At 40.0% G+C, this 26,096-nt stretch overlaps 1 protein-coding gene across 6 annotated transcripts in view; it reads left to right on the top strand.

Annotated features, from left to right (window-relative positions):
* LOC107378702 (CUB and sushi domain-containing protein 3) overlaps nucleotides 1-26,096 on the top strand; it is a 434,947-nt gene that overhangs the window by 104,347 nt on the left and 304,504 nt on the right. For 4 of the 6 annotated variants that reach the window (XM_070550816.1, XM_070550817.1, XM_070550815.1 and 1 more), the window contains exons 6-10: nucleotides 22,048-22,160; nucleotides 23,197-23,274; nucleotides 24,597-24,684; nucleotides 25,219-25,343; nucleotides 25,909-26,030. In XM_070550816.1, the coding sequence (XP_070406917.1) occupies nucleotides 22,048-22,160; nucleotides 23,197-23,274; nucleotides 24,597-24,684; nucleotides 25,219-25,343; nucleotides 25,909-26,030 (526 nt within the window). The remainder of the gene's footprint in view (nucleotides 1-22,047; nucleotides 22,161-23,196; nucleotides 23,275-24,596; nucleotides 24,685-25,218; nucleotides 25,344-25,908; nucleotides 26,031-26,096) is intronic. The other 2 variants (XM_070550820.1, XM_070550818.1) reach the window with 1 other exon arrangement.

Below are 26,096 nucleotides of genomic sequence, written 5' to 3'. Positions count from 1 at the left end.
GCAGAGGCTATATCAAGTGCAATATGATCTAACAAAAGATTTCTATACTGGTTAATGCAGAGACTTTCTCTATTTTTCCAATTCAAGAGGATAGTTTTCTTAGCGATGCATATGGCAGTCAGAACCACGTGAACCAAAGATGTTGCAATCGGGACATCGTGCAGCTGTCCCAGTAAACAAAGAGAGGGGGAAGTTGGGATATGACATTTCAGACATTTTGACATATCCTCACATACTCTACCCCAAAATTCCTGGACAGGTGGGCAGGACCACAGTGCATGAATGTAATTGTCAGAAATGTTGTTTGTGCAGTGTGTACAGGTGTCAGACGACACAAACCCCATCTTGAACATCCGATGACCTGTATAGTGTACTCTGTGTAGAATTTTGTACTGAATTAATTGTAAATTGGGGTGTCCGATCATTTTAAAAGTTTTTAAACAAGTTTGGGACCAGAAGTCCTGGTCAAAGCTGACTGATAGATCCACCTCCCATTTTTCAATAGGGATTGCAATTTTATCGTCTATTTTGGACAGTGTCTTATATACTTTAGACAGTAGTTTGGGGGGTTTGAGATTATAAAAGTCTAATACCCTTGGTGGTGTTTGTAATTCTATTTTATTGAGCTTAAATTTTTGTTTGACTACAGATTTAATTTGGTGATATTCTAAAAAGCTTTTCTTATCCATTCCAAATTGGAAGACTATTTGATTAAATGGGATGAAGTCCAATCCTTCATATATGTGTTCCAGGTATAGGATTCCTTTATTTTTCCAGTCCGGAAGGTTCATCATTTTGTTGTTTTGCAAAATGTCAGGATTGTTCCAGATAGGTGTGCATCTGCATGGTACTAGTGAAGACTCTGTCATTTTAAGATACTCCCACCATGCTGTCAGAGAGGTGCTGATACTAATACTTTTGAAGCTTTCATGTTTTCTTATGCTTGGGCTAATAAATGGTAAGTCTGAAAGCTCTATCGTATTGCAAAGTGTCTGTTCTATATCTAACCAGGACTCGTCTAATGGGTTATCTTGCAACCATCTTGGTATATATTGCAGCCTGTTGGCTAAGAAATAATAATAAAAGTTGGGTAAATCCAGTCCTCCTCTGTCTTTGGTCTTCTGAAGCGTTTTTAAGCTAATTCGTGGAGGTTTATCCTGCCAAAGGAATTTAGTAATTGTGGAGTCCAGAGATTTAAACCAGTCAGCTGGTGGTTTGTTTGGGATCATCGAGAATAAGTAATTTATTCTGGGTAAGACCATCATTTTAATTGTAGCCACTCTCCCCATGAGTGATATTGGTAAGGATTTCCATCTTGCAAGATCATCTTCCACTTTCCTTAAAAGTGGGATGTAGTTTAGTTTGGTTAGATCTGCTACCTTGGGAGAGATATTAATTCCCAGGTATGTGAAATTCCCTGACTCCAATTGTGTATTAAGCAAATTGACAAATGAGAAATTAATTGGTAGAACTGTGGATTTTAACCAGTTTATTGAGTAATCTGAAACTCTTGAAAAAGAGTTTATCAGTTCTATTGCTTGGGAGAGAGAGGATTGAGAATTCTGGAGAAAGAGTAAAACATCATCTGCATAAAGACTGATCTTATGTTCTATTTTCTTACACTTTATCCCTTTAATATCTGTTGTTTGCCTAATTGCTGCTGCTAGTGGTTCGATAAAGATAGCAAAAAGTGAGGGGGAGAGTGGGCATCCCTGCCTGGTCCCCCTCTGAAGACAGAAGCTAGCTGATATCTGGTCGTTCGTCCTGACACGTGCTGTTGGTGAACTGTATAATGTTTCTAGCCAGTTTATGAAGAAGTTCCCAAAGCCAAATTTATGTAAAGTTGCAAATAAGAACTTCCAGTTAACTCTATCAAAAGCTTTTTCTGCATCTAGAGATAATATACTAGTTTCTATGTTTCTACTGTAAGAGAAATCTATCAAATTAAGTAATCTACGTGAGTTTGTGGATGACTGTCTACCTTTAATGAAACTAGTTTGGTCAGGGTGTATTATGAAGGGGGTTACCTTCTCTAATCTTTTGGCCAGGGCTTTACAAATTATTTTGAGATAAACATTAATAAGAGAAATTGGGTGATAGCTGGTTGGAAATGCTGGGTCTTTGCCTGGTTTTAACAAGAGACTAATATTGGCTGAATTCATGTTTGGCTGTAATCTGCCGCTCTCTTCGATTTCCCTCACCATTCTGAAAAATGTTGGAGCCAGAATGATCCAGAATTCTTTGTAGAATTCTACTGGGAACCCGTCTGGACCTGGAGCTTTCCTATTAGTCATGGATTTAAGGGCTTCCTGGAGCTCCGCTGATGTTAGTGGCGAGTCCAGGAATGTAACTTGGCTGTCTGATAATTTAGGAAGTGTTATCCTGTCAAGGAACTCATTGATCTCATTATCTGATGGGTTTATCTGTGGTGAGTACAAAGTTTGGTAAAAGTCTCTGAAGGTGTTGTTTATTCTTTCAGGGTCATTAACTATATTCCCGGTTGAGTCTTTAACAGCAGATATGGTAGTTTTCTCTTTATTTATTTTTAATTGGCTAGCTAAGAATTTACCTGATTTATTACTATGTTCAAAGTTTTCTATTCGTAGTCTTTGTGCTAAAAATTGTGTCTTTTTGTCAATAATTCCATGAAGTTCTAATTTAGCTTTACGAAATTTGCTCACTGACTCTTCTTCTGTGGATGCCTCTAAAGACTTGATGATTTCCTCTAACTGCTGAATACGTTTGTTTTCAGTTTTTTTCCTATGTGATGAGAAAGAGATTATTTTACCTCTCATCACTGCCTTTCCTGCCTCCCAAAGAATAGGTGCTGATGTTCCAGGCAGGTCATTATGTTCTAAATATAAAGCCCACTCCTTTTTAAAAAAATCTATAAAACCTTCGTCTTTAAGCAGTGATGTATTAAACCTCCAGTTTTTGCTTGGTGGGATTGTCTACTTATTTGCCAGAGTTAAAGAAACCGGAGCATTGTCGCTGACAACTATGGGGTGTATCCACTGCTGGACTGACCATAGGGCATAGCGGGCAACTGCCCGCTGGGCCGACCCTTTCATCTTTTATGGGCCGGTGTCTGTTTTTTTTTTTTTTTCCTAGTCTCTAGTTGTTGCGGACAACTTGTCCGCGCTGCCCCACGCGACGCCTCGTAAAAGTTGGTGGATTGGCCAATTGGTAATAATACACTCTGGGCTGGACCAATAGCCAGAGGTCTGATGCACCCGCCAGTTGTTTGTGAATCTCAGTAAACAGACAGACGAGCTTTACAAAATGGAGAACAAAAAACGGAAAGCAGGAGCGGAGAAAATTCGACTAAAAAAGAAACTGGCCCTTCAGGCTGATGCTGGCACATGTGTTAAAATCTCACAGTTGTTTGGTAGTGAAGGTTCAAGTAAAATCAATTTAGGAAGTGATGGAGCCTCAGCCCAGCGACAGGTTAGAGAAGAAAAGAGGGAGGAGGAGGAGAAACCCGAGCCGGTGTTGTGCCATTAATCGTTTCGCTGCCAAAAAATGATTAGCCACCGCGGGATCGCGCACGGTTAGGTAATTGCATTTCTAGACAAAATTCCCCAGGATTTCGCCCTAAAACTCAGCATATCTAGCAATATGGACATTCAGAAAGCAAAGATAACCTCTTCCGGTACTTAAACAGATGTTTATCGCGGATATTAGTGTGGCAGTGTTTGTGGCACCCTGCGCGGGAGCACGAGGACGTGCTTGTGGAAAGAGGGAGGAAGATGTGGCAGTGTGAGCATCCTGTCACAATGTCTTGATTGATCTTGCGCCCTGGCTACTTGGCCAAGGGGATGTCCATTTGGCTGACTGGTTAGAGCGTATGACTCTCACCCCAGAGGTCTGGGGATCGAATACAACCCGGGCCGTCGTTTATCCACTTGCCACGTTAGTTTTTCCAGTTCGGAAGTTGTTTTAAGTGTTGCTAATTGTCTTAAACGTTCACAATGAGGATATATTAATCCTTTTTGCAATATTTGCGATTGAAAGATGGTTTGTGGTAAGAACTGGCTTTCTTTATGTTACAGCCTTGATACTAAAAAAATAAATAATGTAAAATGGCACCCTGTATTGAATGTAAACGTTGTATAAATGGAAATAAACAATTCTCCAGCGATTTAATTTTTTCCCCTTCCTTTCTTTAGTCCACTTGACATGGAGCCACAGTTAACTAGTTTGGGGCACATTTTTACTTGGAAAAATAGTATTTAAACTGATCAAGCTTTGGCTTTACAATGACACTGTGTAGGTTACTATCTATACATTACGTTGCTCTATTTAAAAGTAACAAGATAAAAGCTCTTCAGCACATACAATTAAGATTGGTCACTTGCCAAATAGACTACACCCTCCTGTTTACCTATAAGAAACGCCTCAAAATATCTTTAAATTCTTTATTGATGATTTAATTGTAGACAACTAAAATGGCATTTTACTTGCCAAAAAGTGATTGAATCGCTCAGATTTTCATGGAGGCTAAAATTGACCAAATAAGGGTTTTATGTATTATCTGTTGATGTTACTGTACTCATACTGCCTACTGTGTCATCAAAAACACCCCAAAAATGGCAACAACAAAAAAAAAAGTTAATTTCCCTTGCCAAAAATTGATTACAGTGTCCTGGTCACCTGTAAAGGGTTACATTTACCTAAATATTACCTTATTTATTAACTCTTGATGTTATTAGTGCCATCACAGGTTGCTGGGTCTCTTCATAAACACCTCAAAAATGGCAACAAATGATCATTTCCCTTGCCAAAAATTTACCACAGAGTCCTGGTCACCTGTAAAGGGTTAAATTTACCTAAATATTACCTTATTTATTATCTCTTGATGTTATTAGTGCCATCACAGGATGCTGGGTGTCTTCCACATTCATAAACACCTCAAAAATGGCAACAAATGATAATTTCCCTTGCCAAAAATTGATCACAGTGTCCTGGTCACCCATAAAGGCTTAAATTGGCATAAATATTACTTCATTTATTATGATGCTGGGTGTGTTCCACAATCATATTCGAATAAACATGAAAATATTCCGTCCGAATATCTGTTTCTTGTTATAAATATAACAGCTAGAAGGATTTACAGTTAAAATAGGAGAAACATTTCAGGGAACTATTGTCAATTAACCACAGAAATAAGGACTAATAACATCAAGAGATAATAAATAAGGCAATATTTAGGTAAATTTAACCCTTTACACTTGACTCCCCAGGAAGGGTCGTAACACCACTTGCCTCATGCACATAAGTGACCAAATCAAAGCAGCATGGAGACACTCCGTCTCCAACCACCTCTCAGGCAGCAGCCTGCACTCCCAAGTTCTACACGTCACCAGAACATAAACAACCGTAACACAATAAAAGCAGTGTTATACAAAATGGAAGGCCTGTAGTGTTTATTCTCTTACAGTAACAACTTATTAATTTTTTGGAGGAATTTATTTAAGATTTTTTGGTTTTTATTAATTGTGCAATAGAAAAATAATCGCTAGATTAATCATCTAAATAGTCATTAGAATAGTCAACTATTCGATAAAAGAATCGTCAGAATAATCATTTTAAAAATAATCATTTACCCCCAACCCTACTTTTTTAGAATACCAGGATAGGAAGGATGGTGTAGGTTTACGTTTATTAGATTGATACATAAATATTACCAATAAGAAAGTGTACGTTGGTGTGTGTCAGAAACAGCGTAAGGCTTAATGTCTTTTCCAAAAAAACCAGGTGATGGGCCGGTCTCCAATCAAAATGCCCGGGCTGAATTTTTGTCCCAGTCCAGCCCTGGGTGTATCTCAGTGTCTGAAATGTCAGCCAACAATGAGCTGCTGACTAGAAAATAATCCAAACGTGAATGAGAGTGATGGACGTGCGAAAAAAAAGTATACTCTCTACGGTTAGGATGAAGAGATCGCCATGCATCACAAAGCCCATAATCACTCATGTACTGTTTAACTATGTTAGTGGATTGCCAATTGCCCCAGCTGTACTGAGCCTGTCTGTTAAGGAATTCATCCAAAAATTAAAATCACCTCCAAGTATAAGTGGACAGTCCAAGTGTTCGGAGAGTACAGAGAAAAAATTATGAAAGAATGGAGGGTCATCAATATTTGGACAGTATATGCTGACGATACATAAGCGTTGGTTCTGTACAGATAATTTTAACATTATAAATCTACCCTCTGGATCAGAAACTGTGTCCAATACTGTGAAACTGATGTTTTTGTGTATTAAAATAGCTACACCTCTTTGCCTAGAGTTATAGCAGGCAGAGAACATGCTGGGAAACTCAGGTGTCTTAAGTTCATCTGCGGATGTGGCAGATCTATGAGTCTCTTGTAACAATATTACGTCTGCTTGCACTCTCTTTAACTGATCAAAAAATTTTAATCTTTTCTCTCTAGAGCCAGTCCCATGTACGTTCCATGAGACAAACCTTAGTGCACCCATAGATGTGTGTGTGAGTAGCTAAAATATGACGCCTTCATGTGAATAGGATGGAATAAGTATATAAATGTATAAATAGTATGTTAATAAATAACAAAAAAAGTAAATAATAATAATAATAATAATAATAATAATAATAATAATAAAGATCCAACAGTGTTTGTGGTTGTATTATTTGACGCATAAATTATGATATTGTGCTATGAATTTAATATATCTGTGTGTGTGTGTGTGTGTGTGTGTGTGTGTGTGTGTGTGTGTGTGTGTGTGTGTGTGTGTGTGTGTGCGTGTGTGTGTGTGCGTGTGTGTGTGTGCATGTGTGTGTGTGTGCTGTGTGTGTGTGCGTGCTGTGTGTGTGCGTGTGTGTGTGTGTGTGTGTGTGCGTGTGTGTGTGTGTGTGTCGAGTCTGACGCAGTGTTGGAAAGTTGTGTGGTTGTGCCAAACAGGTGTAAAGGAACAGAACCAAGTAAAGAGGAAGGGAAAGTACAGATACAGGTTAGAAAAGAAGAAAGAACTAAAAAGAAGGGGTGATGGGGTGTGAAGTGGTGAAGAACAGGTGATCTTATCATCTGGAAAACGGATTTAGCAGCTGTTTAATCCTGACGTGATCAAACCCAGTGAATCCTGATGAGAATAATAAATGTCTGACCTGATGTTGGGCTAATGCAGCCAGTCTGTCACTCCTCGCTCCTTGTAAAGTTTATTGTCCACATAAATCTTATCCACCGAGATGACAGCTCTCTTCCCATCCTGGATAAACTTTTTACGCAGCGGAAAGAGAACCCGGCGTCGATCCAGAATCTCCTTCGGGAACTGATCATTCACGCTGAAATCTTCTCCTTTGAGCTCTCTTCCGTGACTTTTAACAAGATCCTTCTGCTTAAAATGTTCAAATTTAGCCACGATGGGACGAGGTCTTCTGCTGTCCCCTCTTTTAGCTCCAAGGCGATGTACCCGGTGAAATGTGATGCTTTTTATCGTTTCTTCTGGAATCCTCATTTCTGTCTGGAGAAAGTTCTTGATTGTATGTTCGCAGTTCTCCGCCCCTCCCGCCTGCTCCGGCAGACCTGCGAACACCAGATTATCCCTCATGCTGCGGGCCTGAAGGTCCAAAACCGTCTCCTTCAGAGTCTTGTTGTCCTGGGTGATCCGCGTCATTCCCTCTTCCAGGGAAGAAACGGACTCCCGCAGAGACGCGTTCTCAGCAGCGAGCCGTTCAACCTGCTCCTGACTGAACTCCAGATATGTTCGGAGGTTCTGAAACTCCTGGGGAAGAACCTCGAGCAGATGAAGTCGCCCCTCAAATCCCAGAAGCCGTTTATCAATAGAATCTAATAATTCTAATATGTCCTTACGGGGAGATGAGGCCTCAGGCGAGTCCTGAGGACGGCTCCTCTTGGTCCCAGCAGGTGTTTCAGCCTCAGCTGCTGATTTCTTCGGACCCATGACGAATAACTCAAAAACTTCGTCAATATAATTTAGTAAACTTTCTGAATTTTCTTCACTTACCTCCAGATTGAGTGAGTTATACTTACCAGATTATTTTTTGCGTTGTCAGTAAATAAATTAGGCGAAAATGTGTCTTAATTGTTTGTGAATGTTTGTTAACGAGCTGCCATCAGCTTCAAACGCTGCCGTGTATCCGGTGATCGGCCGTCAGCGCATGCTCACCGGATAATTTTACCCAGAGCTGGACTCACCCAGCTTCACTCATGAAGGGGAAGGCTGTTGTTGGTTCAGCGTTCAGTTAACAGCAGAGGACATTTCAACTTGTTGAAGCTAACTGTGAGCATTAGCAACTCCACCACACAGCAGAACTCCTCCAGTCCTGTGTTACTTGTGGAGATAAAACATCAAAGTTGCATTTTTTACTCAAGAAAGAAGAGCAAACAGAGGCGGCAGCTGTTAACCAATCAGAGATGTTTGCATATCATGAATATTAATTAGTAAGCATCCCAGTCCTGCCATTCTCCCACCAATTCCTCCCACTAACTTCTCCTGCCAGAAACACCAGAGCTTCTTTTCTAACGAGGCGTTATGTAAGGGTTAGGAGCCTGTCCCGTAACAGGGGGTCCTAAGACCTATCCAGCCTTGCCTGCTTGTGGTGGTCAGAAGGATTGGTAGCGCCTGCGCTCAGTAGCCTCACCTCTGGGCAACATTGTAGCCCATCACCACCAGTGTGTGGGCATGGGTGAATAACTGTTTGTGTTGTAAAGCACCTTGGGGTTTGCAGAACCCTAGAAGGTGCCGTGCCATATAGAATACAGGCCATTTAACCATTTAATTTAGAGACCACAGCAGATTTATTAAAGTAAAGATAGTATGCCCACCTTAAGGTCAGAGGTCATGTTTCAACAATCAGAAAGAGGCGGTGCATAAACGGCATCATGGCCCAGATCTGCAGACCAAAAATAAATATGGGAATGTTTCTGTGACCCAGTGAGATAACGTTAGAACATTTGCAAACTTGTGTTTCCTGTGACATCTGCCGTAAAACTAACACGGTGGCAGTAGTGTGATGGTCTGGAGCTGATCTGCTGCTTTAGGAGCAGGACACTTGATGGAACCATGAATTCTGCTCTCCAATAGAAAATACTTTATTTCAGCCACTCAGATGTGGCTGAAATAAAGCGATTTGGTAAAAAAAAGAGTGGTATAAAATTCCTCCACAGCGATGTGAGAGACAGTTATCACAGACACCAGTTATTATGTTTAGGGTTCATTTGTAGGTTTTTTTTAGATCGTACCAAGATGGTTTGGGGAGATTTTTTTCCTGTTCAAAAATAAAAATCATCATTTTCGTCAGCTTATCTTGAACTGAGTTTGGATTCAGTTTGCTGATGGGAAACATTTAATTGTGAAGCAAAACTCATTTTACGGGGCAAACACTTTACGATAGATCTCAACAAGAATAAAACGTATTTCCTGAATTTAAAAATTTGCATTTTTTAAATAAATAAATAATCAACTGTGACTTGTAAGACTTGTAAGACCTAAAGCCTTTATCTCTGTGTTACTAAACAAACTATGTGAAAGAAAATCTATCCGACAAGCCTCAAGCTTTTATCGTGAATTTAATCCTTTTGCTCTTATGGAGCACACTTACTTTGTGAGGCACGCAACCCTTATTTAGGTTATCTGACTTAATTAACCCTGACAGTTGAGACATGGTGACATGTCTGTAGTTATCAACCGAGAATATCAAGCAAGGTTTCAGAAGACAAATCACACACAAAGATCTGAATCTGAAAACTGCTCTCGTCTCCTCCACAGAAACAGATGCATGAGAACACCCTGAGACAGACTGAAAGCTGCACAGCTTTATTTGCTAATGCTGGAACGGCAAAAGCGTGAATTAAAGTTTAATGTCACAGGTTCAGAAAACACGGCATGATTTAATTATCCGATCAGTATCGTTAAAATGTTTCTTTTAGGTCACACTTCTCTTCAAAAGGTGGTTTCAGAACCACCAGAAGAAAGGGAGCGCTTCAGCTATTTTGTGTAATTACTTATGTTTTTTTTAAAGATAGATATTTTAGGCAATTAACAAACAAATGGTGTGTTGAGAGTGTTCCTAGGATGTGATGTTTTATAGTATTTTTATAAAAGAATAATTTCAGATTTTAGGACCTCTGAAAGCTTAGAAATCAGCTTGTTTTGTGTCATCCCGTGTCCCTCCTAGCACAGAGCCAGCTTTGGACAGTCCAATCTTTGAACAGGAGACAGGAGGGACTCTCACTGACCATGCAACAAAGAGCTTTTATTTTTTCATGTCCCAAAGAATTGATTGGCTGGGTTAGGGTTTCACACATCTGCAGCCCAAAATTCCTCAAAGCAGGAAACAGACAAACTCTTAACCTCCAGGTTAAGCTTTTCCTCCTCCTCTGTGTGTCTGAGCGAATAGGAGGGTTAATAAGGTGTGTCTGTGTGTGAAATTCTGCTGGTCATTAATTATAATTCACCCAAAGAAGCACTGATCACTTAGAAAGGCATGGCATGTGTTGTCCCTGCGAGTTGTCATTCAGAGTCAGACGTAGGCGAGAAAGAGGAAGTCCGAGTCAAAAGGAGAGGTGGTGCGAGTGTGGCTGTGACTGCTAAGTGTTGCATGTTGACATGCCTCAGATGAATGTGACACCGGGTCCATGTGGGCAGACATTGATGTGTTTTGACAGTCCATCAGGTAACTCTCTTCTCAAAGGTGTATCAGCTCAAAAAACTTAGCATCTCAAAGACAAACTCAAAATCTCCAAAGAAATAGAAAGAAAGGCTTTTTCAACAATTCTGTTTTTGGTTATTGCCAAAGAGAATCACACTCAAAAGAGACTTTTGTTGGTGTTAGCCTTGGATTATGTCCAGAGGAAATGAGCCGGTGGTCTTTTCACAGCAGTTTAAAAATAAAGAGAGAAAGAAACATATCAAAGTTAGAACAAGGATTACTGGGATTTATTTTAATAAATTAAAACAACCAATGATTATATCAAACTCAGACAGAAAACCAGACAGAATAAATTATTTAATTAAAAAGAAAATATATATATATAAAATCAGCAATTTACACATTTCTCACCAGGAGTTTATTTTGCCCTTTGCTTATACGGCGCTGATAGATATTACAGAAAAATGCAGCAACAAACTATTTTCTCACTGTGATAAAATAAAGCGAAGCTTTTCTGATGCCGTTCTGAATCCATGAGATGTTATACACATGAAGCTGTTAAGCCACCAATACAAACTTTGATTTGATTTTAATGAAGGCTAATTTTGACTAAAGCTGTATGATTTAGGTTATTACCATTTACATGCTTTTTAAATCATAAATGTACTAAAGGTTAAAATGAAGACTTGCGCTAAATGTTGTTATTATAAGTCGCCTTCGTCTCTAACCTGTATTCCAGATTGCACTAGTTTGTCGTTGCTAATCCTGCTAGTCAGACATTTGAGTTGTGTCAGTTCCACCTGTCTGCTGGATCAGAGTTTAGAGGTGTTTTTGTGTTCTGGCAGCAAAGGTACTTTACTTTTAAAATAAATCTAAAAAGGCAGAAATGCTGGATTGCATCAAATTGATTTTGTAGTTGTCGTAGTGGAAAAGCCAGCCTAGCCTAAAAACACATCGTGGTGGTTAGGACAAAAACTGTGATCACTTCAACTAGTTTCTGCTATAAACATGACTGAGGCAGAGCTGACAGTAAAAATGGATGTCTTCGGGTTTTCTACTCTCAAAACGACGCCAACCTAAAGAACGTCTAATGGCTTATGGATAAACCTTTACTTCAACATTCATTTCACACCTTTTTTTTTCTCCGTGTCCTGGGTTAAGGTTAGGGTCAGTAAAGCAATCAGAATCAATGTCTGAGTGCCGAAGACACGTTACAGTTTTACTCTCACAGATGTAGTATAACTTCAGCTATATTGTCTCTTCTGATCCCAAAACTTCATTAGAAATATTTCTGGTTGTTTTAACTCTCAACGGACTCGGGGTCAGAAATAAAAGAGAAATGGGGGAGAGGAAGTTTAAAATCTGCTTCTAGACCTGCAGAAAAAGAGGAAATAAAGGGGACACACAAAAAAACATCCCATCCAAAACATCACTGCGCCAACCGCATGAGGATTTATAACAGTAAAATTTTTTGCTGAAAACCAAATGGTAATAATTTATAGTGCATTTAGTGCCAACCACAGCCTTAGGTTATGTGTCAAAAACACCCAAGTACACACTTGTGAGAGCAACATGTGTGTACACACTTGTGTTTGTAAAGTAGTGTTCAATAGTGAGTGTGAGGGGCCACAGAACTCCTCCAAAAATCCAGCGGTCTCCTCCAGTGCACAAAGACCCCAGGGAGACCACGGCTGGAGAAGCCCCAGCCCTCTTCTGAGAGGCGCAGGATGATCCTGGGAGGGCAACCAGCAGCCGTGCCAGAGGCCCAGGAGACAATAACAGCAAGCTTCCAGACCTGCCTGCAGCTGCCCACTCCAGGGCAAGCTGAGCTCGGAACTCAGCAGCCTGAGACCCAAGGGCACCAAACCCCGACGGGGATCCGACAGAGCGCAGGGATCCCGACCCCACCAGGCAGCCGCCAGGAGCGAGCTAGCAGTTGAGATTTCACATCATTTTTAACTGATTTGTATGTTTATTTGAAACGTACCCTTCTCATCCACCGGACAAGTAAGCGTCGCATGTTGCACGTTTTGGACCCGAAAGCTTTGGATGTGTCTCAGAACCGTAGTGCTTACGTTTTGAGTCTAATTTATTGTGCCATACTTCCAGAGCACATCAAACTCTGCAATTCAGATTGGCTCAGACAAGAAGTCAAACACAAAAGCAATGTAAAACATCTGGAGCCTTTCAAAATAAAAGTCAAGTACAGATTTCCAGTTGCTTAAATGATAAAAGAAGTATGTCATTACTTGTGAAACTTTGGCAGCTGAGATAAACAGAACAGAAAATAGACCACAGACCTTTCTGAATACATGCTGCCATATTTCTCCTGGCTTGTTATTGCGTGAACTTTCCAAATCACCATACCAGTTTATTTATCAAGCATAAAGAGCAGCATGTGAGCTGACCAAAGCGCCTCACAGGTGATACACAGGTGGTACACAGGTGGTACACAGGTGATGCACAGGTGATCCACAGGTGATGCACAGGTGGTACACATGTAAGTATACATGGCTAACAAGCCAGCACAAAGTTTTTTGATTTTTTTTTTCCAGCCTTTTTTGATTTGGGAAAAACCAAATTCAAAAAAACCCCAAACAAAATCTTCCCTTTTCATACAAACATCCATGCTTCAGTCTTCAGGGATGACATTTTTTTCTTCTACAAGTTTTTTCTTAGTTCCAGATAGTCAGAGTTGGAAAGTAACAAATTACATTTACTCACGTTACTGTAATTGAGTAGCTTTTTTGTATATTTATACTTTTTAAGTCGTTTTTAAAAGCTGTACTTTTACTTTTACTTGAGTAAGTTTTTAAATAAGAATTGTAATTCGCTACATTTTAAATCATATCCGTTACTGAGTAAAAATCAATTATAGGCTTAATAAATAAAAAAAATTACGTGTAGCAGAGTCAGAACGGAAAGAGACACCTGCATGAGCGCCACGTCTAAACCGTGGGGGGTGTGGGGGTGTACACTTTTGCTCAAAGACATGAGTTCAGTTCCTCAACTCGCTGTTTACCTCCTCTCTCCCTCCTCTCCTGTGGGTTGGATCCCGCACCTTCGTGCACCGGTGTGACGTCATCAGAATTCTGCTCGGTTCGGCAGCCGGACTCGGTTCCGTGTGTGTTTACCGCTCCGCACGGCAGCGGCAAAATAACGTTTAGCGCTCATAACAAGCGGATTCTCAGCGCTCTGCTCATAAAAAAGAAGACCTGCAGGCCTCCGTGAGTTAAAACATCCTGATACTGTTCAGGTGTAAACATTGTGCTCCATCCCTGTGTCTGAACTCAGAAGATGCTCCTTGATGCCACAGATATGTGATGATTTAGCTTGTTTCTTTATTTTACTCCAGAATAAGAGATTAAATTATTACTAAAGTAGTTCAATGTAGTTAAATTAGTCATTCAAATGATTCTAACATGCTGCAGTGTGCGCATGTGTGTGCGCGCGCTTGCGTGTGCATGTGCATGCGTGTGTGTGTTACACACATAGGACTGCATGAGACAGCGTGGTTTCATCAAATCCATGCATCTTATATCTTGGCTGCAGTAATAGCTCAGGAAAATAACTTATATTTCATACATAATGACGTCTCTGCAGTGTCTATGATAATGTTTTATCTTATATTGGACCTATTTTTGGTCTGGGAGGTGCAACTTATCATGATACAGGCCTTTTAAAACATGTTAAAGTGCTACAAGACAAGATAAATGCATGAATTTAAAGTTCATGTTTGGAGACCAACCTTCACAGTTTGGAGGCTCACGCTGGTGAGGAGACACCGTTAGTTCTAGTAACACCTGGGCTCCCAAGGCCTGTTCTGACAGGATGGACGTTACGGGACCCTTAAGGATTCCAGTTGGACGATTGGAGGATTATTTAGGAGGATTGGAATGAACAAACTGATTTCAGTGGTGAAGGGTTAAATGAGTGAGTGAACCCACCACCAAGGATGAACTCTGCTAGCTTTAAAAATCAGCTGCTCTAAATAAGCATGGAGGTCAGAGAGGAGCTCTAGGATGGACATGGATAAAGGAACTGTAATGTAGAGGTAAAGCAGGGCAGGGCCAACGTTAGCAGCTGTCATACGGTCCATCTGAAATGTTAGACCTTCATTTAGCTTGTTATGTGACAGGTTAGAGCACAGTCTCATGTTAGAGTTTTGTCATGAAAACATTGAGATACCTCACATGCTGATGGCATCTTAAAAAATAATTTTTTCTCAAAATAAAGAATAATTTTGATCACAATTGAAACTTACCATCCTAGAAAAACCTCGTCCAATCAATGTGCACGTCCTGTTCTCACTGATTGGATAGAAATCCCTCCTTCAAGCTGAGCGTGTTTGAGTGTGTGTGTGTGTGTGTGTGTGTGTGCGCGCGCGCGCACACATGAGCGAATTGTGAACTGGCGTTGTGATTTAGCACTACTTAGATGTAGCCATCCTTACCCTGACAAAAATGTAACTAAGTAACTTTTACTTTGAGTACATTTTGTTTACGATACTTTTTACTTTTACTTGAGTAAAAATGTAGGCAAGTACTTTTACTTGTAATTGAGTAAAAAATTATCAAAGTATTGGTACTCGTACTTAAGTGGGAAATTTTAGTACTCTTTCCACCTCTGCAGATAGTCCAGCGGTTCAGAAGCTTTTATTTATGCCAAAGCCCTCCAAACCCAACTCTTAGCCCCGTACACACATCAACAGTGATTCATTACCAACTTCATACCGACATGCAGCGTTACAGCTCTTATACAGAGTCTCGACTGGACAATTGGCTGCATTATTGGGATTTTGTAAACGTAAAATATCCTTTGTAACCTCACAACTTCAGCCCAGAAAAAATTGTGGGGATCCTCTTGAGGGGTCATAGACCCCAGGTTGGTAACCACTGAGCTAGTCCATCAAAAATGAGTAGAAAAAAGATGTGTCTGGTTTTATTTAGATTATCAACACAACAACGGTACACTACAAAGTCTCACATTGAATAACAAAGTGTTATTTCTATTCCTGAAACAAGCCAGTGTCCACCTTCAGTGAACTGCTGCCTGTTGTTTTCAGTTTCTGCTGAAAAAAAAAACAGCAGATTGATTGAAAGCTTGTTTTTTTCTTACCACCACATCTTGCTCATTTTGGCAACGTGCTACTACCATGTGCAGATGGAAAGACAAACAAGAAAAGATAAAAGTTCCCATTCCAATGACACACTTTTTCTAAACTTATGTTGAAAGTATCTCCTCAGATTCCAGGGTGAATTTTTATCACGTATGTTTATTGATCAGATAAAGAATCGTAACAGACAGCACTTTACCTTCTGGGTTTGGGGAGGATCATCACATGAAACTCTAGAGATGTTGCTTTATGCCCTCCAAATGTCAGGGGCGGTTGGACATCATTTTCCTTTTAAGAGCTGCAGTTCTTGTGGGATCAGAGTGCAGCATGGCAAACACTTTGGCCAGACGGCTTCAGCTTTTCCAGGTAAACAGAGAGACCAGCAAAAAAAAATCCCTCATAGATGCAAAATTCTACTCCCTCCATGCATGACTGTCTCTGACTGCGTCCAAGGCCGTGGAACAGCAACGTCTGTCAGCAGCTGCGGGCGGAGACGAGCCAGCTGCCAACGTATCCTTGAGGTTTACAGCAGCGTAACAATGATGGACAGTCTGGAAACTTAGCAGGATTATTCTTGCTCTTTGCTCCTTTTAATAAATGAAAAAGGAATAAAGGTTCACCTTAATGTCAGAACATCTTTCATACTGCCTGTGATTAATAAACAGTAAATACGTTACAGTGTGGTAGAAAGAACTCCTTGATTTAGTCGAGTACTTTTTTGAAAGCAGATGTTGACCTGATTTCCGTTCTGAAAACCCCGGACGATCGGCTGGGCGAGACATTTGTTTCTCTGTCTCATCTATGGTCATCACAGCTTCTATCGTTTTATCTATTGAAGATGTTTTTTTTCAGACTTCAGCAAATGAGTTTATTGATTTCATTGTTGTCAAGCTGGCGAAGGTTGTAGGGAGGCCGCGCATCAATCACTTTGAAAGTAGATAAAATAAAATCCACTTTTTTATTTTTTAGCAAAAATCAGCCTGACAAGGTCTAGAAGAAAACAGTTCTGTGCTATTCTACTGACCTTTAGTATGATTGTTCAGCTCTGATCACAAAGGGCAAAAACAGCAAGCAGTAAATCACACGTCAGACATTATTTCAAATATCTACACGGAAAATGAAGCAAATGTTTGAAATGCTTGTTTCTCACGTACTCCGAATACTTTCCCATATTTTCTGTCTCTGCCTTGTTTTCCTCATTTTCTCCAGGCTGGGTTCACTCTTGTGTTCCATTTAGTGTGCTGTATTTTAAGATGCTATAAACATTTTCAGATAGCCACGTTTGGGATTGATTGTCTCCACACCAAACAACATTTTCCTTGGTTCGATAAATTTGAACATTCCTCTTCCGACACAGCAGCTAAACGATCGCCAGAGTCAGATTGCAGTATTTAAAGGTTATGTAGAACAAGACGTGCCTTGCAGATAAATGACTAACTTTGGTTAAATTATTGTGCATATAAAATTCCATTTCTATGCTCTGGGATTTTTATTGATCTTTCCAGGCAAAAAAAAAAAAAATCCGTCAAATTGTATTCAAATGCAGCACCTTCCTAGGAAACGGTCTACTGTTAGAGTGTACAGATAGATGAATGGAGTGTTTCACACAACGCACACCAGGCTGTGTAACAGTAGCAGATTAAGTAATGGAGTACTGCTACTTTCTCCAGTCAGGCTTTCTATTGTATAATTTAAAGTTAGACTAATTCAACTTGACTGTGTCTTACAGATTTTTAGTTTTGACAAAATGAGTTTCTTTTAGACTAGATAGCGGTGCAAGCTTATCTCTGAGGCCGCATTTGTTCCTAAAGGTGTTTAACACTTATTTAATCCACACATCTTCAGTGGTCTCTAGTAGGAATGGATGCCTTGTAAGTCATTCTCTGGAGGGAAAAACCATTAGTACAGCATTTTTAGGACTAGAGGTGACCCACATCACATCTCAGCTTTAGATGGCAGGTTTTGAACTCTTATTCCCTGATATGCAGTGGTCTCGCCTCTGATTGACTAACAGCAACACAAGTCTACTACTGACTCTGTTTGCTCTGCAACGTTGATGTTTTATCTCCACAAATAACACAAGCCTGGAGGTTCTGGAGTTCTACTGTGTGGTAAAGTTGCTAATGCTAACAGTTAGCTTCTACTAGCAGAGACATTCTCTGCTGTTTCCTGGACGCTAAACCAACAACAGCCTTTGCCAGATGGGTGAGTCCATGAATGTTAGTGACAGTGTGACGTGGATCTGTCAGGCTTTTCTAATCCTAGAGTTTCACCGTCTGTTTTCTATCAGAAGCTACTGCAGGAGATAGGTGTAGGAGACTATTCTCATGTTCAGCCTGCATGAAACACTGAATGTCCCATTAGAATCAGAAGTGATCATTAAAACATGTTTTTTCAGAGTTTTATACCTTTAAGGTAAGTTATTCTTTAGAAGAGGAGGTTTACTGACTAGCATATAACACTTGTTCATTTTGAAATACGATTGATCACGTAGAGTTTCACATGCAGGTTTTTCTTTCCACTGTCACCACGTGCTTGCTTAGTGTGAGGACTGCTATAAAAATCTCTGACACATCTGCTGGCTTTTCTTACACAGACAACTAATGGCATAATGAATAGAACTCAGTGCACTGATCAGTAGGTTTAGGTTTACTTTGCAAAGCAAACTTTTACTTCGTGAAACAGGAGCAACAGTATTTTTACCACAGAGAGCGACTCACAAGGCATTGGTTTGTACCAACAGCACGTGTAATGAAATAATTACTGATGAATACTTGACATGGAAACCCCATAATAGTTACATAAAATGTACAATTGCCAAATCCTTAGGAGTATTACACAGAGTCAAGTTTTTACTGACTAATTCTGGTTTGTTGGCATTGTACAATTCACCGATTGTTCCATACTTGACTTATTGTGTAGAAGTCTGGGGAGCAACATACAAAAACTATACACAATCCTTATTTATTCTACAGAAAAGAGCTCTGAGAATCATCAATTATAGTGGCTGTAGAGATCCATCAAACCCATTGTTTATTAAATATAAATTACTGAAATGATTTAAAAGACTGGAAAATCTTACAAACCATGTATAAAGCCAGTTTAGGTACTCTGCCAACAAACATTCAGGGGATGTTTGAAAAGAGAACAAGTAATTACATGCTGAAAGAAACTGATGTGTTTACAAAACCTAGATTTAGAACTAAAATTATGGAGTGGAATATATCTGTAAATGGTGTTAAATTATGGAATAAACTTAAAAGGGAAATAAAAAAAAGCTGCCATTTAATAAATTCAAAAAATGTACCAAATTGAGTGTACTAAATAATTATGAAAATGTAAATTAAATCAATGATCATGATCGCACTGGAATTTAGAACAGGAAAAAGTTTAAAATGAATCTGTATGTGTGTGTCTGACAAATGGAAATTGTATAAACATAGATTATTTCTTCTGGAAAAGGGGGCAGAAATTATCAGATGTTTTTCTTCATTCTGCTCCTTTTCGTTCAAATTTGATTTTTTGTTGTTATTTATATCTTATTGTTTATATGTTTTATTTGTTTTTATTTTGAATGGAATAAACAAATAAAAAAAATGTTGGCCGCCGTTAAACCATTCAGCTGTTCAAGTTGTAGATTTCCTACTAAACCCATGCAATTTCACAAGTTAAACGTGATGCACCACTTTATGGTTTTACGCCTTTGCAATATTCTAAGAAAAGTAGGATAAAACTAGGCTAATTATTTATTCATCATTCCAGGTGGTGTTAGAAACCTGATGAGTGAGTGAGTGAGTGTGGAAAACACGAGCTGGACGACAGAAATGACATGCAAAAGCTATTTTTTCCCTTTATCAGGTGCATGCAGTTTTTTGACACATTGAATTATGTCCTTACAGTCCCATTACATAAAACATGCTATTTCTGTCAATGATGATGTCTACACAAATCTGAACTGACACGAGACGCTGAACGTCTTTCCTCTGGCGGCGTTCTGCCTATGAGCATATTTGTTCTCATTTGGGTTTGTGCTCCTACTGGGAGCACCAGCTGGATGCAGTGATTTGATATTTATTTATTTATTTGTGTAAAATGGACTTCTTGTAACCGATTTCACAATTTATGGTACATTTTTGCAACTTTTTCCCAGGGAGATCTTTTCAGAAGTTCTCTGGAGAAATTTGCACCCCTATTCTGAGAAACCACAGAGGCTCCCCGCTCTGCAGACAGCAGCTCTTTTTCATTCTGCTTCTATATTGTTGTTATTAGCATTTTATCAATTATGCAATGAGAAAAAAGGTCAGATTTATGTGGAAATTGATTACCTTTTAAGTCCCTCCTTCAGAGCTGCCATTGTCTCCCTCTGTGATGGATCATCTAGACCTAAAAAAGTTAGAATTCAAAAATTGCATTCAGTTTGCTCATCATTAAAAATGAAGCAATAATTACCATCACTCTGGCTCCATGTGCAACTTTGAAGTAATAAAGTTCCAAATTCAAATCTCAGCATAAACAACTAAAATATGGAGAAATCAAATGTCAGGGTAGATTTAGGAATGCTTCCCTGGCTTTTATGACGGTCGCTGATGGAAAAAAGTCACCAGTCCAGCTTTGTTTCTCTCCATCATTTACTGGCTGCCGCTTCCAATTCTCTCTTTTTACATTTGTCTCCATGGGACTTTCTCCAGACACACCTTAGAGACAAAGATTACATTAAAACTCATTTTAAACACAGCAGTGCCTACCTAGAAAAACACACACACACACACACACACACACACACACACACACACACACACACACACACACACACACACACACACACACACACAGACGGCATGTGTTGTATGTTGAGCCAGGACTCCATGGTGATACTTTACAGCTCTTCCCAAGTTCCTGCTTAAAAGCTGCAATGAGCCTGTTGTGGTACTGACTGTGGTACGACAGAGACAATAGTGTAGATGATTGGATTTGGGTAAAAACCCAAAGCAAAACAAAAACCTCAAGATTGTGAGCTGAACAAATGAGACGGTCGAGCATCTCTGCTGCTGCAGCAACACTGTGTAAGACCCCTGATCAAGAAAAGTAATTTTCCTCTTTCACTTTGTTTTGTCCTACAAACATTTTTACTTGTGCAAATAAAAACATTTTAGCAAATAAAACATACATTTTCTGCTTCTCTTTATTTTACGAGCACAACTTTTTTTCCAGACATGCTTGACATCTAAGATGTACGAACAAATCGGCCAAATGCACTGTGCAAATGAATGCTTATTGATATTTTAGACCAGGTGTGTCAAACTTGATTTCATGTTGGGTTAAATAAATAAAAAATTGTGGTCCAAGCAGGAAATCTTACATTTCCCATGTTTTATTGGATGTCTCAAGTCAAAATACTTGTTGTTTGGAGGTGAAAGCTGAGCGCCGTCAATAAAAAGTTGTTTTCTTCTTCCCTCAAACCTCAGAGATTTATTTGTTAGTTTTGGTTTAGGTTTCGGCATAACGAAGGTTTTGGTGACAGTAAAAATAATGTTTACAGACACCTAATAAACAGCCCCTTAAGTCTAAATCAACAAATTTCAGTTTCTTTGTATCATAGTAAAGATTTCAGCCAATGACATTGTAGTTTAAAGGTGCAATAAGTAAAAATATGCAGAGAAAAAATCACAAAACAGTTTATTGTCTCAATCATGCTGGAGGGAAGGTTACATTGAAACAGTTTTTCTCATATTAAAAAGGCGGAGGAGGAACAACATATTTGGTTATGATCTGGGAGCCTGCAAGGTTGCAAGTCTGATCTGGGAAACTCTGCCGCGTCGGCATTTGTATTTTGACATTTTGTTGGTAAAATGCAGCAGCAGTGTGGAAAGAACTGAAGATAGTAAAAGGAGCGACCCAGAAGTTAAACATCTTTTAGCTTTATGCTAATATTGGCTAAAGAAGGCAAAAGGCTAACATTGAGCTAACAATGCTAACGGTGAATTAGGACCAAATAAGATGTAAAGCTACTTTCTGCAGTTACCAACAACTTGACATTATATTGAATCATATTTTTTAACTTACTGTGTTTGACTCGTCGTTGCTTTTCATCCAGAGTCTGAGGGAAGACTCGTTTGTTTTGACACTGCAGTACCCAAACTTGACCACAGGATGGCTTTCTTACTTTATGCACCTTTAATCATTTTAATCCATCTTCTAGTTCTACTGTCTTGATGGTAAAGGTGTGAACCTGAAACTGGTGACCATGTTGTCATGAAAACAGCTTCATGTTTTGTTTCATGTGACTTTTCACACCCAGGTTAACTGGAATGAATATCCCAGCTCCCATCATCAGCAACAAAAACTGGCTCCGGCTGCATTTTGTAACGGAGAGCAACCACCGCCACAAAGGCTTCAGGGCTCAGTATCAAGGTAAGGCGCTTCATTTGCACGACATAATGAAAGACCCTCCGACTTGAACCAAAGGATCACAAGAGAAGTACACTGAAGGCTAATTACAAAGCATGTTTTGATCTTTAATAACTGAATATTCAACATTTTGATTAATGCCCTCCGTAAAGGGAATTAAGGATTTTTGCTGCTTCAGTTCAAGACCTTGTTATTCTATGTGTTAGCCAACTGACTTAACTTTAGCCTTTAGAGCTCCGTGAGCTCAGCAGTCCATCACCGGTGTGGTTTTACGCTGGTGTTGGTGCTGTCTATAGTCGTTTCAGAGTTCGGCCAGAATCCAGACACGAAACCTTAAAACATTTCAGAAACGTCTCTAAAAACCTCCCAGCTGATCCTTTGTAGACTCTGGGCTAATTACATAAAATAAAAAATAAAGCTGCCTCTCAGCCCTTGCTGCACATTGCTTTTGCTCTGGTGAAGTCATTTTTCAACGTCAGCATAGATGATCAGATTTTCAAGCAAATTGCAGTATTATTGTGTTGTATGCTTTAGAGCTGAAAGGGAAAATAAATCTCTTCATTGTTGTTAAGTGGACTCCTAACTGTGTGTAAAAGAGCTCGACAGAATCAGCTGACTGTGAGTGCAAAGGTCCAGCTCTTTCAGATCAGGATCCCTTTTGCTTTGGCTGGACGCAGCGTTTATAGCTGTTGGCTCTTCTGTCGATGATGACATCCACTTGCATCACTTGGCTTTTGTCTGTAATCCGGCCCTTGCTGTGTTTGATTAGACCTTATTAAGACATGTGGAGCAGCAGTCCTTGGGATGCTCGTTCAATCTGCATGGCATTTCCCTCAACCCACCCAGGCTGCCTAGACCAATAAACTCCCATCCACCGTTCAAACGGCCAAGCAAACCATAGAAAGATATGAATCACCAGGGTTTTCTATGTAGTCCTGCCAAAGCGACTTGAGAGAAAGAAACATTTGTACTGTATCTTCTCACATCTAATACTGTAACTTGTTTATTCTAATAAACTCTTCCCATTGCTTTCGACCAGTGAAAAGCTCTGGAGAGCTTAAATCCAGAGGGGTAAAATTATTACCAGGAAAGGACAACACTAACAAACTGTCTTTGAGTAAGTGTTTTATTTTTATTATGCAACTGTTTTTATTGTTTATCCTTTTGTTTGTGTAAGGGTTGCGTTCTGGGTCTTTGTTTCTTTCTGTCTCTTCCTTTGCTGCATCTTTTGGTGAAGAAATGAAGCTACAGTACTAGATTTTGCAGAAGTGCAGTCTCTTTTTCTTTCTGATGTCCCATTTCCCCCCCGCTGCCTGTCACCCACTTCCTGTCTTAACAGAAACAAACTGCTAAATTAGACCTAGCTGTGTATGTTGCAGCTGTGAGACGTATCTGACAAGTTCGACTCAACTCGCTCCGTCTAACTCACTACGACCTACGTGTGAGGGACACGCGCGGCGCTAGCCAAGGTTGAGTGACCGCTTACTGGCCGGGTGATTTGTGTACACTTCAAACTAAACAGAAAGCATTCTAATAGCTTGGGGAGCTTTGTCATTACCATAAATCTGGAGCACAATTCCCTTTAGCTCAGCAGAGTGCTAAAGACTCAGATGATAACAGGTTGTAATCTTTATTACCATATGCCTCATAGATCCAGCACTCCATGGAAGCATGAATAATACAGAGGGCTGTAATCTTCTCCATGACACAATGCTGTATATCATTAAAACACGTTGAAGAAATGCTTCAGACGCTTTGAGGATTTATTGCCTATAATTGAGCCCATAACTGCATTATACCTCACAAAACCGAGGTTCAAAGATTATGAACTTTCTGAAAGAAGTCAACAAGAAAACACGTGGATGAAGCTTCTCGCCTCAAAACAGGAAGTTCTCTGTGGAGCTTCAAGATGAAGATGTGACGCCATGTCCGAATTTAGAGGAGTAGGGTTGTCAGTGGTCAGAACACAAACTATTATCAGAAACGCTGTTTTTTGTCTTAGCCACCTGTCCACCTTTCCATCGTACGGCAAAGCTCGATACAGACAAAGTCTCCGAGGCTTTATCTAGTCAACAAAATTATTACTATAAATGAAAAGTCTGCCCGATTTTTGTTGCTCCCCCGATCAATAACTCAAGGTTAATTAATCCCCCGTAGGCCCAAGTAGATTTTTCTTTGTTAGCTCAAGTAAGTGTTTCATTTAAACTTGGCTCCATCCCCAAAGGTGTGTGAATTCACCACCGCGCCGCCAAAGCTCAGCCAGTTCTCTTACATTTGCAGAAGAGGTCAGCTTATTTTCACTGATTGAACCCAACATGACTTTTTAACCCGTGTACTGCTCATGTGATTTTAGTGGGAGTGGATTGTTTTCTGAAATCTAGCTTTTTGACATGCCAGAGTGGCTCACTCGCAGCGTTTTTTGGTTTTCTGTGTGCTCAGTGAACGAAGGGGGCATCAAACAGGTGTCTAATTACTGCCCCGACCCAGGGGAGCCGGAGAATGGCAAACGGATTGGTTCTGACTTCAGGTTAGTGGATGCTTTTTACCTGAAGCAAATTATCCCAGATTGGTGTGCAGGGAGAGCAGTGACACATGCGCTCCAACCAGAGATGCTATTAGCAGGACCGTTTCCAGGTTTGGGCTAATCAGGGGAAGAGATGATGAAACTTTTCTATTTCCTATCATAAGTTGGATGTTTGAACTTTCTGCCATCTTTGCTACACAATATTAAATCCTGAGTTGTCACTCATTTATGTAACTGATTTTAATGATCAAAGCCCATTTAGGAAACATATTCTTACACACACACACACACACACACACACACACACACACACACACACACACACACACACACACACACACACACACACACACACACACACACACACACACACACACTAAACCTACAAATGGCTACTAGGATTTAAAGAGCCATTGCACACCGACTGTGTCATGTATGACTGACATAAAAAAAGATTTTGATATTTCATCAGGAGTCATCTTTAAAAAATGGATTGCTTTTTTGGGGGGGCGCTAATGGTATTTGTTATCTTCTCAGCATCGGAGCAACTGCTCAATTTACCTGTGATGAGGACCATGTGCTGCAGGGTTCCAAAACGATTACCTGCCAGCGCGTAGCCGAAGTCTTCGCAGCTTGGAGCGACCACAGGCCTGTCTGCAAGGGTGAGTGTGGCTTTGAAAGGAGCTAATAAAACAGTTTGATTAAGGCAGTGCCTCTGGATGTATGCAGATAGAGGAAAGTTCATTTCTGTTAATTATGCATGAAAGCCTCTGCTGCCACCCCCGTGTTTCTGTGTTTCATAATACCTGGAGCACCTTTTAGAATTTGATTAATGGAAATACAGCTAATAGACCTTCTCTCTCTGCTTGTGCAAACAATACATTACCACTCAATCATATTACAACGCAGAAGTTATTACTCACCGATGTCTTCAATATGTATAGTGTGTAAGAAAGGGGCTTTGGTGGCTACGGTGTGGTCCGGAGGATTAGAGATTCTCCAGATTTTATCTGTGCAAATAAAGCGAGATCTACACATTTTCTGGTATAAATGCTGCATGAATGCTTTATACTTAAGAGTCTCTTAAGTGGTTCCTTTGTTAGTCTGCTTGCTCTTTGGGGGGAGGTGTTATTGTCCTGTCGTTGAGGCATCACACACATCCCTGTGTGAATGCTACGCTTTATTGCGTACGGTTGGTGTCATCATTTGCCTTCCCTGCTGTTGCAGTTAAAACGTGTGGGTCGAATCTGCAGGGACCGTCGGGGACTTTTACATCGCCTAACTTCCCCATCCAGTATGAGAGCAACTCCCAGTGTGTGTGGATCATCACTGCCAGTGATCCCAACAAGGTAAACAACGAGCAGCTTTACATTTTAGTCTGCTGTTCCAGTTGTTAGATGTAGTCGCTCCTATTG

The sequence above is a fragment of the Nothobranchius furzeri genome, chromosome 5, assembly GCF_043380555.1.
Source record: "Nothobranchius furzeri strain GRZ-AD chromosome 5, NfurGRZ-RIMD1, whole genome shotgun sequence".
Taxonomy (NCBI): domain Eukaryota; kingdom Metazoa; phylum Chordata; class Actinopteri; order Cyprinodontiformes; family Nothobranchiidae; genus Nothobranchius; species Nothobranchius furzeri.
The sequence above is the reverse complement of the archived record's forward strand: the minus strand, read 5'-3'. Positions and strand labels throughout refer to the sequence as shown.